This window comes from Clupea harengus, chromosome 18 (assembly GCF_900700415.2).
Source record: "Clupea harengus chromosome 18, Ch_v2.0.2, whole genome shotgun sequence".
Classification (NCBI taxonomy): Eukaryota; Metazoa; Chordata; class Actinopteri; order Clupeiformes; family Clupeidae; genus Clupea; species Clupea harengus.
The window spans coordinates 24216082-24238710 of record NC_045169.1 but is presented as its reverse complement, the minus strand read 5'-3'; the positions used below and the strand labels follow the sequence as shown (position 1 = coordinate 24238710).

Genomic DNA, 22629 nt, shown 5'->3' with positions numbered 1-22629 from the left:
GGAGTATTTTAAAGCCCTGCATTATTTACCAGCTGATGAAATGCATTAGACTACATGGGCTGCGGATATGGATTAACTTGATGCAAAGTGATAGTGTCTGCTATGGCATCCAATGTAAATTGTACCAGTTAACGTTAAACCAACAAAATAAATCTATGAAAAGATCAATCTCACTCAAAGTTTACCTTAAAGTTTGACAGCACTGTCAGCACAACTCTCACACAATCTAGAGATGATATCAAAGATTTTAGGTACGTTTCAGCCGTCACGTTGGTACGTTTCAGCCGTCACTTTGAATACGTAAGGAGTTAACGTCATCGTGCTTCCTAATTTTACATCCAATTGAATCCCTTCTTTCTTTAAATCTATCCTCCTGCATTGATTGTCATTTACAAAATCCAATGAACAACAAGAGATTGTATTTGTAGCCAATGAAATATCGGCTCTGTCAATGTAGGCGTGGCAATCGTTTGTCTCGAGCGGTTTCCGACGCCATTTCATAAACTGTGAAGATAACAACTGAACAAAACCACTGTGGATTGTGCCATCGAGTATTACAAGGGCGAATTTTAATCATTTTTAGTCTTAAGCTCCTGGTGAGTATTTTCATACGAGAGATTTTTGTCATATTTTTTTTTCCTGCCTCTGAACTATCTTTGGAGCATTTTTGTTTTTATTTTTAATGCATTTTTCTGGCTGGTACATTGAGTCTGTGTTGGCTTAGTGGCGTACATTTTGTGATGCTGCAGTGGCAGTCTTCTCGTGACGGTTGGCTTTGTTGGACAACAACCTTTTTTATTTGTTTTTGAATGAATTTTTTTCTCCTTTTTCCCCCGTGTGCCCATAGAACAAGTGGTTTGTGTGTTCGGAGCAGATTTTTATTAATAAGGTGGAAGATCGGTTTTGATCTGAACGGAGTGAGTGAGTGTGCAAAACGACAAGGGGGTTCTGCCTTTTTCTCCTTATCTGGACTTAGAAACGCTTTTTACTCGGTCTGTATTTTCTCTTGCCAGTACGCGATATGCTGCAGGAAGTTGACTGAATAGGTATTTATTGACTGTTGCAGTTATTTTTCCTGGTATTTTTGTTTTTGTGGTTCATTGATAAGCTCTGCAGGCTTCCAGTAGGATTCGGTCAGATGACGTAATCTTGAAGGGAGGATTTTTAAAATGATTTAAAGATGGCTTTTTTTCTTTTTATTCTTTTTAAACGGACTCTCAGGATCGCTGTAATTTTACCATAGCAAAGTTTTGAGTATTTTGGAACATACAAATGATAATGCAAGTGCATTTTGGGTGTAATATGTGATCTCTGTTGGGTGATTTTATCCGTATATTAAAAGGAGAAAAAAAAGAATGATTTCCGCGAATTGTGTCCAACATTAATGCATGAGCTACTGTGGAAATGTATTATGTCTATCAAGATCAAGATCTAGTTCTAAACTACCAGGTCAATGCAGTAGGATAACGCCTTAACAGATAAGGCCTTAAGTTGCATTCTTTTGTTAGGTGTAGCCTACAAGCAAATGGTTCAGGTAACGGTTTGTGTTGTGGAAATCAGTATATTAGTGATCTTATTGTTTCTGTCTCAAACTTCAAACTCCTGCATGAAGTCTAAGGCCCCAACATAGAGGCGCATCGGTATTGGGCGGAACAAGGCCCACAACAGCAGTCGATAGACTACTAAGCTACCCTCTAAAATTACACTGCTGGCTAAACGAGTCCGTTGGGGGGAAAGTGCAACACAGCACAACTGCGCAAGGTTAACTTTGAACAGAAAGTAGGCCGTGTCCTGCATGGAGGCAACACAAGTCACACACACTGTATAGGGAATCAGCGCCACAGTGGGCATATGATGGTTTCCATGGTAACTTTGGGTTAAAACAAATGTGCCCTAGGCCTGTAGTTGTGCATAAATCATAAAAATGACCATCCCCGTTTAATTTAAGTTTTCATTTCCTAACATGACCGGACTAGGTTATTAAAGTGTATTAGTTTCCTGTGTGCAAATGTAAATACTATAATTTATGCACTTAGGCTGTGGAGAGAATGTGTGTTGTAGCCCAATATGAATTTGTAAGATTCATCTGTTTTAGCAAAAAAAATAACTGCCCTAAGGACCTTTTATTTCTGTTGACTAATCAATATGCACAGTTGTGCATGAAGTGTGACACTTCAAATGCCTGCTGTCCACAGCTCTGTTGTGGTTTTTGCAAAAAAAAATTACCACTAGAGCCCAAGGCTATCTATTGCAGCCTCACAGAAATCAGATAGATATGCCAGTCCCAAACCGTACAAACAATAAACCCATTTGAAGGCAGACTGCCAAGTTCCCAAGAGGAAGGTGATCATCACAAAGTCTCACCCCTAGTGACATTGACCTAGTCCTAAATTTACATCCCTGGCAAGCGCTGCTAGTGTCTGGCTGCCTCATATTCCTGAACTTCTTGACACAGATCCCACTTCTTGATGCCTATTTTCTAATGCTTGTTTTTTCCTCCCCCTTTTGTAGTTTTTGAGGCAGCTATTTTGAGCCACGACACTGTAAGTTGGTTAATTTTTTTGTCACCCTCCGCCCTTATGCCGGCTCCTTGTTTTGTAATCACCTCCTAGTCTGTAGATGCAAAATCCCTATAACTAGCTCTATACTTTTGGCTTGTGACACAAGATGGCTTGATGGTTTTAGATGAGCTGTGTGCTTGAAACTGTACAAGTTGATTCTTTTTTTTGTCAACCAATAGACTGGAAATCTGAGGCAAATTTGTTTTTTGTGCTGTGCATTTTTCTGTATTTTCCCTTGACTTTATAACTTGCCCTGAGAAATTCCCCATCACAAGTTTAATCTTTCCATGAAGACCTTTAGGCTACACACCTGTGCAATATGTTTTGGTGAACTATGTTGACGACAAACCTCTTCAGGCTTAACGCCCCACGAGTAGTGAAACACAATCTGATTTGCAACCACTGATCCACAAAGGAAACCAGTCAAACAAGTCTTTAAAAGCTTCCCTGTCCAATGCCACTATGGCTTCGATAAAACACAAATAATAGCCGCAAATGTGCCTTTTATTCCCTGTCATTTCTAGTTAAAACACTATGCACTTGACTTGTGGATCTGAATAATGTTTGTGAAATGAAGCTTGGATGTTCTCTGTCTTATTTGCTGTAGTATTCCCCCACACCCTGATGTTTTTTTACCTCAGTCACAATATATTTCCTGTAGTTACATTCTTTCATTTTCGGGCCAAGTGTCCTAGCAACTGCTTCCATATACTTGGAAGTATTTAGTTGGCATTTGAAATTGTTATAAGGAACGAGGCCTGCTACTGAATGCCTTTGGAACCAAGTTGGAACGAAATTAAACCACAAAAGAAAATGTCAGAATTACACATCCCTAAAACATTTGCCCAAACAAACTGATATCACAAATGTATGTCCACTAAGCACAGGTAAGAATTTGGATTGGCCTACTTTCTCATCCCATGAAGTCGAACAAAGACACACATGCACACTCACATAATCCAATTTGTGCCATAATAAACCTGTTTTGGGTGCTCCAACCCAATGACTGATTTCAATACTTAAGCGTCACCAGACCTCCAGGGATTGAGAATGAAACACTTTTGCGCATTTCAGACGCACTATGCGTCACTGGCTACTGCCAGCAGTGTTCTTGCTTGTGACATTTTTGCCATCGGCTGCATTTCTTTTCTGACCCATACAAGCCCGTCTGTCAGATAAAGCTTACTCAAATCCACATTAGCCTCACACATTGTGCTGATACTACAACACCCAACCATTCCCTCGATATTGATAATCCACATTGATTAAAAACTCACACATACGCGTCTGTTGATAGATATATGGGGACAGATGCCTAGTCTGCCATTTTAATGTGGTTAGCATGATGAGTAGCACATCCAGATGCCATAGAGAAGAGTCATAGAGTCCAGTGCTGAGGCCTTAAGACAACTCCTAGTCCTGTGGTGCACTCTACTGGGCCGCATGGAGACTGCTATCCCTCAGACTAGCTTCCTCTTTGTCACATGACTTTGGTGTGGCCACAGCTGTCCATCCAATACAAATATCTTTTAGGGATGAGGAAGCATATTAGTGTGGGTAATTGTTTGAAAATAATCAAATATGGGATAAGTGTGTTTTTTTATTTGATTATAAATGCATTTTCACCTCCAAATGTTTGCAGCAGGTAGTAGATCTGTACTTTCATCTGTTCTTCTCACTCCCTCCACACGAGGGCAGCGATAAGCACACCAGACTTTTTTTTTTTAAACATTCTTGGTATTCCAACTGTGATGCTTGTCAGGTTATTTTTACATGTCCTTATCCCAGTTTAGATTTTTGAGAGCCCCTCCTGCCCAACCCTTCATACCAGTCAATTACCCATGATGCACTGTTGAGCTGCGCCCCACCGGTGCCCAATAATGACCCTCTTCTCTCCTACAGAAACAGTGACAGGCAGACGACCCCGCAGAATCACAGATACTATGGAGTGAGTGCTGGTTATTTACACCCCAAAATATACTATCACCTGCCAGAACCTTAATACAACTGCACTGAACACCACGTCATAATTATACCATACATTACTGAACATCCACACACACACACACACACACACACACATATCAACTAGACTGCTGGCCCTCGGTCACACTGTTGTCTGGAAGGCTGTATGCCAAATAATGACAAAACATCCATTCCACAAAAACGCACCTATTTCTTTGTTTACTGACCAGCCAATGCACATTCTCCTCAACCTTTGAAAGAAAGAAAGTGATTTGAATGTCCACTCACTACACTACATCCCAATGTCACAGAGCAGACTCTAGAGTAAATCTAGTTCTGGTGGACTGTCTAGTCTGGATGAACCTTTGGTACAATTTAACTGGGTAGTTTCATTTGACATATTTTCTTGATCCATATGCTTACACATCTGCAGTGTGGTGTTCTTTGTTTTTGATCCTTAACACCTTGAACTGGACTAAATTAAGCACGCAGAGGTGTGGTCAGGTTGGCAGATTCCCTCAGGAAGTCCTTCACATGGTGTCTGTTCACAAATGTAGAGAAAGTCTTCTGTGTCTAGTCTGTGGAGGGTTTCATGTGACTACCCGAGTATTTTGAGCACTAATATGACACAATGGAGACATTAAAGTAGAGCAAGACCACACAGGTCGTAGGTTCACTGTGATGTGCAGTGTGCAAATATACTATCACATACGTACACACACACACACACACACACACACACACACACACACACACACAGTATCTTATGACCAGAAAGATAAACACTCAAAAACAATGATTGACTTTCACCGGTGGTCTGTCTGTTATCCTTTGCCATCTCCCCAGCCTACACACATTTTATACACTGCAAATCTTAGCCAGTATTATATTCTCATGTTAGGTGCCCGTGTGGAATAGCGCCCCCTTTTTGTGGTGCACTTACTTGTGGCTGGTAACTCATCCCCCTACTCACCGTCTCCCTCTCCCCTACTTTCGCTTTCCTCTGTTTCTTCCCTCTCATTTCTATTTCTGCCTTTTTTTTCTCCTCGTTTTCCTTCATGTCGTTTGATCTACCATACCCCACTCCTCACCTTTTAACATTGTGCTTGTCCTCCCTCCTTTTCCTTATCCGTCCGTCCTGATCGTCTCCTTTCTGTTTCTGCCCCTTTTTTACCTTCTTTTGTTTTTCATCTCATTCTCTCTGTTTGAGTCTTCTCTTTGCTCCCCCCCCCTCTCTCTCTCTCTCTCTACCTTTCACCTTCATTGTTTATTTTTTCTATTCTTTGTACATCTCTCTCTCCCTCTCTCCTGTCGTCTCAGTCTCTCTCCCACCAGCAGCGCCCTGATGGCCAGCAACGTGACCAACAAGACGGACCCGCGCTCGCTCAACTCGCGGGTCTTCATCGGCAACCTCAACACCATGCTGGTGACCAAGGCCGACGTGGAGGCCATCTTCGCCAAGTATGGCAAGATCGTGGGCTGCTCCGTGCACAAGGGCTACGCCTTTGTGCAGTACGCCAATGAGCGGAATGCCCGTCAAGCCGTGGGCAGCGAAGATGGCCGAATGATCGTCGGACAGGTGCTGGGTAAGGAATGCCATTAACGTTTTTGTTGATTTTTTGTTTTGTTTTGTTTGTGGGCTGTTAAAGGTACAGTCTGTGATTTTGGCAAAAGGTCGTTGATATTTGAGCTCAAAAGCTAATTAAAGGGACTTTAAATGGTTGTATTAGTACGTTTCAGTCACCGACTGTTCAGTTTGAGTGATGAATGGTTTTGCAGTGAGAATCCAGTGGAATTTTGTAACAATTTGGAATTGCTTGGGTGTTGTAATTGATGACCAAATTAATTTCTCTGAGTTTGTAGCTTCTGTCTTGAGGTTTTTGTTGGTTTACACTATAATATTCAGAAGATCAGACCCCATCTAATGCAATATGCAATCTAAACATCTTTTGCAGGCCCTGGTTATTTCTAAACTAGACTATTACCATTCAATTTGAACAGGCCTGCCTGCATGTGTTGTGAGGCCACTGCAGATGATTCAGAATGCGGTGGCGTGTTTGCTCTTTGATCAGCCAAAGAGGTCACCCGTAACTCCTTTGCTGGTCACCCGTCACTGGCTTCAAACACACACACACACACACACACACACACACACACACACACACACACACACACACACACCCGTAACTCCTCTGCTGGTCACCCGTCACTGGCTCCACACACACACACACACACACACACACACACACACACACCCGTAACTCCTCTGCTGGTCACCTGTCACTGGCTCCCTGCGGCTGATAGAATTAAAGTTAAATCTCTCACTCTCGCCTATAGGACAGCCACTAGATTGGCACCAGCTTAATTCAGCGCTAGCTAGTCGCCCTTTTGACCACTTGGCTCCTCTGATGAGCATCTCTCTGCCTTCTCTCAGCAGCAAGAGATCGCTGTCGAGACTCTTTTTGTTTGTGGTACCTTGGTGGTGGAATGACTTACCTAGTGCTGTCTATTCCATTGACAGCATTGGTATATTTAAAAAGCATGGAAAAAAACTCACCTTGTTAAACATCATATGTGTAATTAGTTGTTTTCTTTGATGCATACTTTATAAATATAATCATATTTGATATTTAATTATTGTTTATATTAATTCATTGTTTTAAATTTAAATTAATATTGAATGTATACTTTTGGTGCGTGTGTAATGTTTTTTGTAATATTTTGTAAGTTGCTAAATACCCTACCTTAAATGATTATTTTGAGACTCCCATTTTGACTGATCCATCATAAATTGTACATTTCTGCGTGAAATTGACTTCTCTCTGAATAACTGCTTAGCGGTATCTCATGTGCATCTGCGGTGTTGAATGTAAGAAGTCTCCTGTTGTGCTCTACAGATATTAATCTGGCAGGTGAACCAAAACCACACCGATCGAAGACCATCAAGCGCTCAGCTGGGGACATGTACAGGTAGGCCTCTCTCTCTTTTAGGCACTGGGTATGAGTTTCCCCTTATTCTAAAGTTTCAGAAAGAGATGAAGACCAAGGCCGGCTACAGGGTGCTGTGGCTGAGGGGGCATTTGCAAGGGGGGCAACCTCTCTAGTATTAGATTGGTCTGAGTTACAATGACACAAGCATGGATAGGCATAATAGGGGAAAATGGGGTTGAAAGTAAAAGATATTGCTTGAGACTAAAAAAGCATTTAGTGCTAAACAACTTATATCCGTCCTCTCTCAAATACACCACACGCAAATATAATATGTAGGCTTTGGCTATACCAAGGCTGATGAAAGGATGTCATTGTCTTCAAATCAGTTTGACCGTCACCGGGATGTCATTCTGGAGTGGACAGTTGGACACGTAGGGTGGCCAACTAAGTTCAACATTGATAGATAATGTCAAAATTCGACTTGTCTGCCTGCCATCACGTAGGCTGCAAACAACTTTGCATCACAATTGTGCTTGACGCTAAATTATTCTAGAGACTGTCCCGCTTAGCAACTAAAGAGCCAAACTTGTGAAGCTAAAGAAAGAATACTTTCTACTAAAGTTCAGCTGGGGATAGAAAATAACTGTCATACCTTTTTAAATGAACACTTTTCAAGCATTTTGGGACAAACAGGCCCATGAAAATTCATTGTTTGCTGTTGCTAGCTAGACAGTAGACACCATATTTCTTGCATACCGTCTTTCTTTCATAACCTATAGGCCTATGCTTCAAATTATTGCCTGCACCAAAACAAGATTATTATCAAAGCAATGGCACTACGAGAAGAGAGCAATCCTACAAACCGTTTATTTGTCAACATCAGGAAAACATGATTTGGGCAAACAGAACCAATTTGCAAAGCCTACTTAGCCAGCTAAAGGTTCCTTGCACTTACCGTCAGGTTATATCAAACAAACCCAAGGCTTTGGCCGCTATTCATTGCACGCCACTGAACGGATTTCGTGCTACCTTGAAATGCTAACACAACTTAGGGAAAAGTGGAAAAAATATCACCATTGGTATTGTTTTACAATGCGCAGCATGCAGAAACCATGCAATGTGAAAATACAAATATAAAATGCATAAACACAGAGTTATTGCTTGTCACTCTGTGACAAGAGAACATGCCAGCAAAATCATCATTGAAAAGCAAAATCATCATTTCAGTGATTTCTGGAATTCCCAACCGTATCCCGTGGTTAGATGATGGACAGAGTAAAGCCTTTGGATCCATCTTTAGCTCACACACAGGTTCTGACTGTGGGACAGATCCGTCCCAGGTAGAGGTTCCAGCTTAAACATTCCAACTGCAAGCAGTGCAGTGTTTTTACTGATTTGGTCCAGTTTGGTTTTCCACCACTCAACCGAAAGTCTCAGATCAGTCTGATTTGTCCTAAAACCACATATACTGATCTGAGCTGATAGTGGCAGAAATAATTGGAATGTAGAATGAGAAGAATTGTTGGGGTGCAATACCGGCCATTTTTGATTATGTTAAGGTTGACATTAAGCTATTGCGTCATTTTGTTGGGTTATTTTACCAGTGGTTTTGCGTAACCCAGCAGGGATAGTAGTTGGTTTCGTGTTAAACAGTGTGCTGGGACCAGGGATCCCCATCTTTACGACATGTAGCAGTCGAATAACGTTTTTGGCCTGCACTATGACCGCTCGGTAAAAATGATCCATCGATTCTGTCTCGGGAGCAGCCTGCAACATTTACGGGGAAACAGCCCGACTTCTCAGCTAAGTAAAGGTTTGTATCTGCTTTTTATGAGTTGGGTTAGCTAACTTTTGTGAAGTGACAGAGGAGTTGACTAATTTGACAAGAATCAACTGTAACTGATATTTTCAAACCTGGATGAATGACTGGTGTTTACTTTGTCTTCCACTCTCAGAGCCCCCGGGGAGATGACTGAATATCGATCGGAACAGTGGAATTCCCCTTCAAGTTCACAATGGAAAGTAGTCTACTTTTACAATTATTCTACAAAATAAAAAATAATGACAAGTATTTCTGTGGAAAGTTTATTTCTTTTCTTATGTGTTTGGTATTAGCTATCTACATTAGCCTACAAATTGAGCTATTGTGGAAAATGTAACGTTATTACTTACTGAAATTAAAATGATGAAGCCGTTATAGCACGCTGAGATTTGGTAAGCGGATCCATGCCGCAAATTGGAACGCGAGGACCACAGTGAAATGGAGCTGGACCAGTGCTGGCCCATATCTGCCACAGATCCGTTGTGCGGATCTAGGCCACTTTTGGGCCGTTGTGTGTTTGGACTAGGAAACGGGTGTGCTTGGACTAGGAAACGGATGTGTTTGGACTAGGAAACGGAAGCGTTTGGCTAGATGGTTTGGTGGATCCGGCCCAGATCCATTACAATGTCTTTGCTATCTGTAAAGGCTAAGTTTACCTTGTAACGTTAGCTAGGTTGTGACAAGGTAACATTAGTTTGCTAACTGGGTAAAGGCTATTTAGGAGAAGCAGAGCAGCTAATATTACCTAATTTTGCTATCCTCTACCTGTAGCTTGCTCACCACTTAAGAAGCTATAGTACGCAAAATTATATTTTGCCTTCTTATAAAATGTTGAAATTGCTCCTTTCCTTCCAAGCAATACAAATCGGCATTTTGATCAGCTCGGTGAGGTGCGCAAATGGTGTCGTCATTTATGCCACATGTTCATTGCAGTAAAAAAAATTATGTTTTTCTGGATGGATAATTTAGTTTTTCACTGTGGCACGTTCTCTTCACGTCACACCAAGAAAAGCAATGCCTTTTGTGCATTGCATTGCCAGATGGCACGGTTTCTGTGTGCTGCACACTGTAAAACAATACGTTGTGGAGATCGTGTCCTGCCTCATCCGAAAGTTGTGTTTGCACTTCAAAGTGGCACAAAATCCGCTCCATAGTGAAGGCTTTGGAGGGCAGAGCTTGGACTGAACCTTCACGGAGAATGAAACATGAATGGATAACATCCGTTTTCTCCCCATGCTGTCTGAAACATGATTGGCTAACATCCGTTTTCTCCCCATGCTGTCTAATGGCAGCAGGCACTTGGGTTTTGTGACTCGAGTTAGTCAGTGAATATGAGATTCCAGTATTGATTGAATTGTTTTGGCCTTCAGACACAGTAAAGTTTAGGTCGATTTAACTAGCTTTCTTTTTCTTTTGTTCTTAAGTTGACGTTTCAGTGATAATGAGATGAAAACATTCTCTCTCTTCTCTTTTCTCTCTTCTCTCCTCTTCCCTTTCTCTCCCTACAGCTCCTCGTTTGATCTTGACTATGACTTCCAGAGGGATTACTATGACAGGTAAGCACAGGATTTACAGTACCAGTCAAAAGTTTGGACACACCTTCTCATTTTTTGAGAAGATTTTTCTTTGATTTTATTATTTTCTACGTGGTAGATAAAACTTTTTTTGTTTAGTACATCATTCCATATGCTTTCTTTCGTAGTTTAAATGTCTTCAGTATAAATCTACAATGTAGAAAATAATAAAAGTAAAGAAAACACAAACTTTTGACTGGTACTCTACATGAGCAATTGGACAAGGGAATTTATGTCCAGCGATTCTGTTAGTTACTGGTAGAACTGAGATTTAAAGGATCAAGTTCATGACCTGAAACACTGCAATTGTTTTGTTGCACCACTGACCGTGGTTACATGGATTCGAATAACTGCCTTAGTCGGACTGAAATCGCATTATCCGTTTCATGTAAGCACCTTAGTCGGATCGTAGTCGGACCGCACATAGTCGGACTAACACCCCTGGATAACTCGATCCGATCCAGTTGATAGTTCGACTATTGCGGCATGTAACGGTGAATTGGATAAGGAACTGGACTTTGCGTCTTTGCGCATGCTCCCTCTCTCCCTGCCAGGTCGTGACCCGGAAGACGAAAGAGGGATAAGTTGTCTCAACTGTTCATACTAATGACACGGTTTTTTATGAATATCCTGCAGACTGTCTCACAAACTTATTCTTGTTGATTATGAACAAACATAATAGAAGAGGTCCGAAGATATGAGCACCTTTACAACCCCTCCTTAAACACGTAGAAGGACGTTCCACATTTTATTTGCTTAAAACAACAGCATTACTGTCAAATCAGCTGTCACTCGGCTATTACCTGACCAAGGTTCCATGGCAATGTTCCGAAAGCCCATTTTTCCGACAGCCCGCTGTTCCGAAATTGTGAGTACAGCAACGTGAACCACTATAGCCCACATGCACATCCCAATGAATCACACAATCATAAACATATAAATGCCTTTATTTCACAAGCATTAACTTGAATTCAGAATATTATTATACACACATGCATTTGCATCGCGATGATACAAAAATATTTTTATGATTGCCAACGCATGCATGCTTTGTCAGTGCTTGACAAGATCTGCGTAATGTCCTGCGACAATCTGCCCGGTGATTTCCTTCGCATGAGTGGTAGCCTACCCCATATTCAAAACCAGAGTAGGCTAAGTTAACAAATATTGCCTAGGAAAAGTTATATGTACGAATAAGTACTGTCAAATCAGAAAGCAAATCAGCTGTCACTCGGCTATTACCTGACCAATACCTGTCAAACTCGGTGATACTATTCACAACTAATTTGTCCTTCATTTTATCAAATATGATGAAATTTGGTATTGTGCCCGTGAGGCAAGCGTGAGTTGAGTTTTGATCGGTTATTTGGCGCTGCCCTCTAAAGACAGAGACGTGACAGGTGGATCGAGATATTTTCCCGTAAATACCTTTACCTAAATACCTTTATAGACGACATCGATCATACACTCCCATTGCACTCAAACAACCACACTCAAACGAGGAGATATTGTATAAATTAGCCTATTATGTATTGTATTAATTGCACAGAGTTCCAGTGGCGCATGCAGCCGTACGCACTGTGCGTACCTTCTGCTACGCGAGAAGAAGAAGAAGAAGAAAAGAAGAAGAAGAAGAAGAAGAAGAAAAAAAAAAAAAAGAAAAAAAAATATCATGAACGCATATTTATTACAATGGGGAAACTATAAAATTGGAGTACAGACAACTAATGCCCAGCGTTGACGATGCAGATACAGAGCTGGAAACAGCTAAATGAGTTACGCAGTGAACTTTATCAAGCCCTGGAAAGTTCGGCAAATTTCTACCCAAACATTCATTGCGTCCTGAAGGTCTTGTATCTATCTACGAAAAGACTGACTGGACTTGCTCTCATGAATATTCACACAGATTTGGAAATCGACAGCGAAGAAGTACTAAAACAATTTGATGCAACTGGCAGAAGGGCAATGTGTTTAGGCTGTAACCCATTATTTGCGCGCGCGTGTGAATGTGCGTGCGTTTCTCTCGCCTTTTATCTTTCACCTTTGAATAATGTAACTTATAAACACATCGGCCCGGCAGAAACAAACAAACAAACAACCCAAGAGGCAACACGCATTTCTGGACCGATGAACAGACGCGATTCATGCTCAATCAACTGTTGTTGTTATTGGTAGTGGTGAAGAGGTCAAGCGGAAAGGGCTGGATCACCACTAGTTGTAATGAAAACAGCGCCACCTATCATCGGATATGACATGCTTTCGGCCAATGATTCGATTTATTCACTGCCATATGTATTGGGATAATAGCACTTGCCCCAAAAGATAGCATAGTCCGACTAAGCAAAGATTCGAATTATACCATCATGTAAACACACTGACTGATTCACCAACATGGCAAAATGTAATCTTTAGTTCATGGGATCAACGATTGTATTGTAGTGTAAATATTCAATATTAATTGTGCATTCAGCCTTCTATGTACAAGGGCAACACATTTAGATATTTATGTACTGAAGCATATAAGATATGGTTTTTGTGAATCAAAAGAATAAAATGAAAACCATTCAGCAAAATGTATCATGTCAGTTTAGGAAGGAAATCTGCCTTGTACAAACACTCAGCATTTTACAAATCTGTAGACATTTAGGTAGACTCAAGACCAAGTTTGATGATGGTATTGAATGCATTGTAGGATGTGCAGTGAGTCGTCAACACTTACAGTAGCTGTACTTATTAGCAGATCAAATGAGCTTCACCCATCCAGAACTTGAAAAAAAAAAAATGATATTGGAAGAGTACCTTTTCAGAGTACCTTTTACACGTTTGACATGCTGCTTAGCCTGTTTGCAGTCTCATATAGGCAGGCTACATATTCACCTACCTAACAGCAATAGCTCATTTATACAGGAAGTCTGCTATAGGCAGGTTACAAATTCACCTACCTAACAGCAATAGTTTACCCATGCAGGAAGTACTTGTGCTAAAGCACGCACTCCCTGTATTCTGTCTGAGGATGAAGAAAGTGCCTCGCTTTCCATATTACCCAACCCCCCAGTAAGCAGACACCCGCCCCTCCCCCAACCCCACCCAACCACCCTCTTCTAACTGACTGGTGTTGATATGCTAGGGGGTGGGGTGTTTGATCAGAACATATGCCCCTCGTCAGAGGGGAAACATTTTTCATGAGAGCAACAGCTGCTTCTGCTTGGAGTCCCACCCTCTGTAAACACTGGGGCTGGAGCTAGAACGCTTGGAGACTTGCTCGCTCGCTCTCTCTCTCTCCATACAACATTCTCACGGCTCACTTGGAGACTCGCTCGCTCTCTCCATACAACATTCTCACTGCTCACTTGGAGACCTGCTCGCTCGCTCGCTCTCATACAACATTCTCACGGCTCACTATGGAGACTTGAGCCTCGAGGTAGTTGCTAAGTGCAGCATTTGCTGTCATGAATATACTGTGGAGTTTTAGTTTTCATGTTGGATTTTGTCCATAGTCAAGCACACCCTGAAAGACTGAAAGTCTCTGTGTGTCTCCAAGTGCTTATCGTGTGTGTGTGTGTGTGTTTTTCAGGATGTACTCGTATCCATCCCGTGTGCCCCCGCCACCCCCTCCCCCCCTCTCGCGGGCGGTCATCCCTTCCAAGAGGCCACGGGTCAGCCTGAGTGGGGGCGGCAGCCGGCGCACCAAGAGCAGCTTCTCTTCCAAGAGCAGCCAGCGCACATCCAGGAACAGTATGCAGTGCACTTCTTCACCACACTTAACATCCAGGAACAGTATGCATTGCACTTCTTCACCACACTTAACATCCAGGAACAGTATGCACCGCACCTCTTCACCACACTTAACATCCAGGAACAGTATGCATTGCACTTCTTCACCACACTTAACATCCAGGAACAGTATGCAGTGCACCTCTTCACCACACTTGGGTGTGACCGTAGCAGAGAGAGAGAGAGAGAGAGAGAGAGAGAGAGAGAGAGAGAGAGAGAGAGAGAGAGAGAGAGAGAGAGAGAGAGAGAGAGAGAGAGAGAGAGAGAGAGAGAGAGAGAGAGAGAGAGAGAGAGAGAGAGAGAGAGAGAGAGAGAGAGAGAGAGAGAGAGAGAGAGAGAGAGAGAGAGAGAGAGATCAGCAAAAGAAAAGGAAGATGCAGTGGTTTTCCCCACTTCATTCTTTGTGTTTGCACCTTAATTTTACTTAATTGTCTGCCAGCTAATGGCTTTCACCAGCAAACACATCCTACCTAGCACTTCCTACAGGAGCTGTATCTAGTTCACATTGTTTTCTTTATTTACTCCTCAAGCAGCATAAATTGCCCCCTAATAAATATGTTATTGATTTGATGCACTTAGATGCAAATAGGAGGAGTTCATTAGCATTGACTGGCTGTGTTACTGTTAGCATTAGGCTCCTGTCGTGTCTGATTGGTAGGTTTGTGATGGGACAAATATTCCGTTTTCTGATCTGATTAAAACTCTTAGTTCTAGATGGTTCAGGTAAGAGTCCTCAATACATCCAGTAGTCTGGCAGAGTGTGGTGCAAAAAAGGTTTATTTTGCCAGTGCAATACCAACAGCATAAACCTGAGCAAGTCGCAAAACTATACTGATATCACAGAGTTTTACCATCGTTATATACATCTGGTGAGCCCCTCCTGTCACCATACATCTCTTATGGCCCTCCCCATGGGGTGTTTATGGCTCTTTAAGTGGCCTTTTGGAGGCCCGTAAACACTAGATCTCATAATATATCAAAATAGTCGCCATTCTTATTTGGTCCGTTATCATGGCCTCCCGTGCGTCCTCCGTGGCTAAGCCTTTACCATCTTTGCCAAACTGAACAGGGCTCCAAGACAGAGGTGATTTAGAATACCTTTGATACAGTGACACAGGGGGAGGAGGGGGGAAGTGGGGGGTTCTCAGGCCTAGAGGTACATAGAGGATTCCCACCTGCTGGGCTTAGACGTGAGGGTAAGACGTAGAGTGCACATAATGTGTCCTATCAATAGTGTACCTTATCTTGTAATAGTACAGTAGTTTTAATAGCTTATTATCATGAATATCCTTGTGATTAATGTTCTACCCACTGGTGATTATACTGATGGTTCTACCCACTGGTGATTATACTGATGGTTAATGTTCTACCCATACTGGTGATTATACTGGTGATTAATGTTCTACTGGTGATTATACTGACGGTTAATGTTCTACTGGTGATTATACTGACGGTTAATGTTCAGCATACTGGTGATTATACTGATGATTAATGTTCCACTGGTGATTATACTGATGGTTAATGTTCTACCCACTGGTGATTATACTGATGGTTAATGTTCCACTGGTGATTATACTGATGGTTAATGTTCCACTGGTGATTATACTGATGGTTAATGTTCTACCCGTACTGATGGTTAATGTTCTACCCACTGGTGATTATACTGATGGTTAATGTTCTACCCACTGGTGATTATACTGATGGTTGATGATACACACAGAGGTTACAGTATAGAGTTTTCCATTCCCATATTTCCCAGCACACTCCTCACTCCTCCCACTCTTCCTTCCCACAGTGCGAGTGGACGACCTGCAGACCATCAAGAAGGAGCTGACGCAGATCAAGCACAAGGTGGACTACCTGCTGGAGAGCCTGGAGCGCATGGAGAGAGACCACAGCAAGAAGTCAGGTAAGGAAGAAAGGATGCTGTGGGGGTGTGTTTGTGGCGGGGGAGAGGGACGCTGGTGCACTCATGCACTCATACTCATGCACTCACACTCATGCACTCACACTCATGCACTCACACTCATGCACCTGTTGTTAATCCTTTCGCACCGTTTCCCTCACAGTGCTGAACAAGCAGAAGGTTTAGTTAACGTACAGAGTTCAGAGAAGTCTACAATTCCAGTGAGATGGCAGGAAACACTGAGTGAAGTCTGGAGGGATCATGTTTGAGTGAAGTCTGGTTAAACAGGAAGGATCATGTTTGAGTGAAGTCTGGTTAAACAGGAGGGATCATGATTGGACAGAGAGGGTGGAAGAGGAAACCAGTGCAAATAGCGACTAGATATGATGCCTCTTCCCACCCCATGAGGGAAATGTTAAACCAAATCAATTAATCATTTTTGGTTGTTTAGTTACAGAGACACACTCGTGATGATGTTAGTGACAGAGACACACTCGTGATGATGATGGTTAGTGACACACACTCGTGATGATGTTAGTGACAGAGACACACTCGTGATGATGGTGACAGAGACACACTCGTGATGTTAGTGACAGAGACACACTCGTGATGATGTTAGTGACAGAGACACACTCGTGATGTTAGTGACAGAGACACACTCGTGATGATGGTTAGTGACAGAGACACACTCGTGATGTTAGTGACAGACACACTGGTGATGATGATTAGTGACAGAGACATACTGGTGATGATGATTAGTGACAGACACACACACACTCGTGATGATGTTAGTGACACACACACACTTGTGATGATGGTTAGTGACAGAGACACACACTCGTGATGATGTTAGTGACACACACACACACTTGTGATGATGGTTAGTGACAGACACACACTCGTGATGATGGTTAGTGACAGAGACACACACCCGTGATGATGTTAGTGACACACACACACACACACTTGTGATGATGGTTAGTGACAGAGACACACTCGTGATGTTAGTGACAGACACACTCGTGATGTTAGTGACAGAGACACACTCGTGATGTTAGTGACAGAGACACACTCGTGATGTTAGTGACAGAGACACACTCGTGATGTTAGTGACAGACACACTGGTGATGATGATTAGTGAAAGAGACACACTGGTGATGATGTTAGTGACAGAGACACACTCGTGATGTTAGTGACAGAGATACACTCGTGATGTTGGTGACACACACACTCGTGATGATGGTTACAGAGACACACTCGTGATGATGATGATGGTTACAGAGACACACTCGTGATGTTAGTGACAGAGACACACTCGTGATGATGGAGACACACTGGTGATGATGTTAGTGACACACACACACTCGTGATGTTAGTGACAGACACACTCGTGATGATGTTAGTGACAGAGACACACTGGTGATGATGATGGTTAGTGAAACACACACTCGTGATGATGATGGTTACAGAGACACACTCGTGATGATGTTAGTGACAGAGACACACTGGTGATGATGATGGTTAGTGACAGACACACACTCGTGATGTTAGTGACAGAGACACACTCGTGATGATGGTTAGTGACAGAGACACACTCGTGATGATGATGGTGACAGACACACTGGTGATGTTAGTGACAGACACACACTCGTGATGTTGGTTAGTGACAGAGACACACTCGTGATGATGATGGTTAGTGACAGAGACACACTCGTGATGATGTTAGTGACAGAGACACACTCGTGATGTTAGTGACACACACACTCGTGATGTTAGTGACAGAGACACACTGGTGATGATGATGGTTAGTGACAGACACACACTCGTGATGATGATGGTTACAGAGACACACTCGTGATGATGTTAGTGACTGTCACTAACATCACGAGTGTGTCTGAGACACACTGGTGATGATGATGGTTAGTGACAGACACACACTCGTGATGATGTTAGTGACAGAGACACACTCGTGATGTTAGTGACAGAGACACACTCGTGATGTTAGTGACAGAGACACACTCGTGATGTTAGTGACAGAGACACACTCGTGATGTTAATGACAGAGACACACTCGTGATGTTAGTGACAGAGACACACTCGTGATGATGATGGTTAGTGACAGACACACACTGGTGATGATGTTAGTGACAGAGACACACTGGTGATGATGTTAGTGACAGAGACACACTCGTGATGACGGTTAGTGACAGAGACACACTCGTGATGTTAGTGACAGAGACACACTCGTGATGATGGTTAGTGACAGAGACACACTCGTGATGATGATGATGATGTTAGTGACAGAGACACACTGGTGATGATGATGGTTAGTGCCAGACACACACTCGTGATGATGATGGTTACAGAGACACACTCGTGATGATGTTAGTGACACACACACACTCGTGATGTTAGTGACACACACACTCGTGATGTTCGTGACAGAGACACACTCGTGATGACGGTTAGTGACAGAGACACACTCGTGATGACGGTTAGTGACAGAGACACACTCGTGATGATGGTTAGTGACAGAGACACACTCGTGATGATGTTAGTGACAGAGACACACTCGTGATGACGGTTAGTGACAGAGACACACTCGTGATGACGGTTAGTGACAGAGACACACTCGTGATGATGGTTAGTGACAGAGACACACTCGTGATGATGTTAGTGACAGAGACACACTCGTGATGACGGTTAGTGACAGAGACACACTCGTGATGATGGTTAGTGACAGAGACACACTCGTGATGATGGTTAGTGACAGAGACACACTCGTGATGATGGTTAGTGACAGAGACACACTCGTGATGATGGTTAGTGACAGAGACACACACTGGTGATGATGTTAGTGACAGAGAAACACTTGTGATGTTAGTGACAGAGACACACTGGTGATGATGTTAGTGACAGAGACACACACACTCGTGATGGTGGTTAGTGACAGAGACACACTCGTGATGATGATGGTTAGTGACAGAGACACACTCGTGATGTTAGTGACAGAGACACACTCGTGATGATGCTTAGTGACACAGACACTCGTGATGATGGCCTTGACATGTACTGACATCTACTAGCTTAAGAGAAAGAAAGAGACCTGAAATCTGTGTTTCCCACACACACATAAGTCCCCACACACACACACACACACACACACACACACACTAACAGGGTGTGTCTCACTGTTCCAGAGGGGAAGAGCACCAAGGAGGAGACCTCGTCTCTTCAGCACTCCACCCTGAAGAAGGAGCGCGACACCCCTGAGATGAATGACTACGAGGAGGAGGGAGACTTACTGGAGGAGGAGGAGGTGAGCGGGAGGAGGGGACTGTGTGTGTGAGTGTGAGACGGCGAGAGCATGAGTGTGTGTGTGTGTGTGTGTGTGTGTGTGTGTGTGTGTGAGACGGCGAGAGCATGAGTGTGTGTGTGAGGGCGAGAGTGTGTGAGACGGCGAGAGCATGAGTGTGTGTGTGTGTGAGGCGGCGAGAGCATGAGTTTGTGTGTGAGGGCGAGAGTGTGTGAGACGGCGAGAGCGTGTGTGTGTGTGTGTGTGTGTGTGTGTGTGTGTGTGTGTGTGTGGGCGAGAGAAAGGACAGAAGACGGAAGAGCGCCAACCAGCATCTGACATGTGCCATGGCACCACAGCTGGGTAGCGTGTAATGGCCGCCCTGGGCCACTAGGTGGACTCATTAACTCCCTTAGGTGTGAAGCTGCTTCTGTTCTCAACTGCATCATCCTCTTCTTCAGATCAAGAGTCGGGGGAGAGAAGAGGACGATGAGGAGGAAGAGGAGGGGGAACAGGAGGAAGGAGAAGATGATGGAGACAGTGCCAGTGGAGAGCACTCTTAAACACACACTCACACACACACAAACACAGATACCTACACATATATACACACACTTAAACATATTACCTTGTATATATGGCTGAAATACAAATACCCAGGCATGCACGCCAACACATCAACCTTTAAAACTAAGCAGACAACATAACTCGACTCACTCACTCACATAGCATAGTGGTCTGCTTGCCATTGGTACAGCTCCAGATTGTGCTGCTAATCACGACATGTTTTGAAGGCAGCGCCTGAAGCGGGCTTACTTTTGGGAGGGAACGGTGTAAATACACACACACAATCACACAGTGACACAGAAGACTCTTCTGACCGCGGTCCACATCTTTGTCTGTATCCCATTCGATTCTGTTTTCTTTTTTGAAGGTAACATTTCTGTTTGTTTAATTGTTTGTTGATGCTAGCACTCTAAGTTGCTCGGTGAGTTGATGTCTTTAGGGGAATTCTGGTTGGACTGGAAGAGCTCTGCGAGGAGGTTTCACACATACCGTGTTCAGAGAATTGACGTTGCACATTCGCTTGGCGCCCTATAGGGGGCAGTGTGATCTTGAATTTCACCCTGTGAAAAACCATTCTGCTCATGGTTGCGAGGAGAATTTCTTTTGAATGTGAATGTGAATGTGAGTGTGTGTGTGTGTGCGTGCAAGTGTGTTTGGCTGGCTGAGGAGTAAATAACTGCGATTTGAAATTAGAGACATTTAGAAAGGAAAGAATATGAGCCTCCTGGCTGTACAGATTCTGTCTCATTCTGGCATGGTATGGTCACACTAAGACACAACTGAGACCTCTAAGAGGAGTGACGAGGCTTGTGGCATTGACATTGCAGTGTTTCTCTTGCCGTTATGTTTTTACATGGTTTGTCTCTGTGTTTTGGGACTGTATGTTGAATTTAAATATTAAAAAAAAAAACAGAAAACAAAATGCTGAAATGTTTATAGAATTGTTTGTGAAATTACATTGATTATTATTTATTTATTACATACTATTTGGGATTTTAGGGTATGTGAAGGGTGTTTAGCTTCCGACCAAGTGCAGTGCAAAATAAAAATAAAAAAACCTGAAATGTAGGTTGACAAAAAAGGAAAAAAGCAAAGTGAACATGTTGATGAATCTGTTTCTCCTTCCTTGCCTCTCTCTTCCCCTCTGCTCTCTTTCTTTATCTCTCTACTCTCTCCCTTCTTTTTGTCTCTCTTCACCCCCCTCCCTCTTGTTTCTCTCTGTGTTCTCTCCTTCTCTTTCCCTCCCTTTCTCCCTGTATCTGCTCTTTCCCTTCTCTCTCTCTTGTCCCTCCTACTCTCTCTCTCCCTCTCTCTCTCCCCTCTCTCTCTTCTCCCTCTCACGCTCTCTCCCTCACTCTCTTTCCCTCTCTCTCTCTTCTCCCTCTCCCTCTCTCTCCCTCTGCTCTCACTCTCCCCCTCTCTCTCTCTCTCTTCTCTCTCTCCCCCTCCCCCTCTCTCTCTCCCCCTCTCTGGTTGTTTTGGTGGTGCTGGCAGGCCCAGTCTGGCCCATGCTTTATGGGGCAGGTTTATTGACTCTGAATTTGGCACAGAAAAAGGCAGCCATTCAGTGATAAACACAGTGCAGCGCCGCGCGGCACCACTGCCTGAGCCGGAGAGACCTGTCGGGACATCGCTGTCTCAGCTGGGGGGGGAGAAGAGCAACCTCCAGTTAGCAACACAGGCCGTTGCAATGGAAACGCCACCGCTCTCAGGGAGCCAGGTGTAAATAATAACATGTTAATGTAAACGTACAGGTTGTTTTATAGGAAAAGACAAATACTGAGCTCTTTAAACCAAACATGCTTTCAAAAAGTTTGTCGTTCACGCTCGCACACACAGTCGTTAGTCGACACAGATTTGGTCGAGGCAGGACACTTTTGCTGCCCGGTGTTTGCAAAGTTCCATGACATGACAGAGTTTAATTTGATTCATCTCAGACGGAGAGTTCCATGCCAGCAGCTCTAGCAGGTTTACTAGAAAAACCTTAGGGCTGATGTGACAGGCTGACAGTGATCCAGACGTTTCCTAACGGGGTGAAAAGGCTGTGTGTCTGAGCTGGAGACGAGACCAGCCACACTGACCTGGAGACGAGACCAGCCACACTGACCTAGAGACGAGACCAGCCACACTGAGCTGGAGACGAGACCAGCCACACTGAGCTGGAGACGAGACCAGCCACACTGCCACTAAACTTTATGTGAACATTTGAAGTGCAAGGTCCCTAAAGTTTGGCC

General features: G+C 43.3%; 1 protein-coding gene across 5 annotated transcripts; it reads left to right on the top strand.

The window, feature by feature from the left end:
* Window positions 1-472: 472 nt before the first annotated feature.
* Window positions 473-21477, top strand: hnrnpc (heterogeneous nuclear ribonucleoprotein C). Of its 5 annotated transcripts, none has more exons than XM_012822720.3 (11): window positions 473-596; window positions 2512-2543; window positions 4464-4509; window positions 5847-6112; window positions 7424-7496; window positions 9413-9475; window positions 10788-10835; window positions 14428-14588; window positions 16423-16536; window positions 19734-19852; window positions 20290-21477. In XM_012822720.3, exons 3-11 carry the CDS (start codon window positions 4505-4507, stop codon window positions 20389-20391), a joined length of 951 nt encoding a protein of 316 aa, XP_012678174.1. In that variant the 5' UTR covers window positions 473-596; window positions 2512-2543; window positions 4464-4504; the 3' UTR covers window positions 20392-21477. The 5 variants fall into 5 exon arrangements, with proteins under 5 accessions (XP_012678174.1, XP_012678172.2, XP_012678176.1 ...); XM_012822718.3 differs by having other exon boundaries at window positions 14428-14630; XM_012822722.3 differs by lacking the exon at window positions 9413-9475.
* Window positions 21478-22629: the final 1152 nt, after the last annotated feature.

What these genes read in the sequence shown, in the direction of transcription:
- hnrnpc (XM_012822718.3), top strand. An exon ending in CAGAGGGATTACTATGACAG is followed by an intron (nt 10,836 to 14,427) that starts GTAAGCACAGGA and finishes TGTGTTTTTCAG; the next exon opens with GATGTACTCGTATCCATCCC. An exon ending in ACTTACTGGAGGAGGAGGAG is followed by an intron (nt 19,853 to 20,289) that starts GTGAGCGGGAGG and finishes CCTCTTCTTCAG; the next exon opens with ATCAAGAGTCGGGGGAGAGA.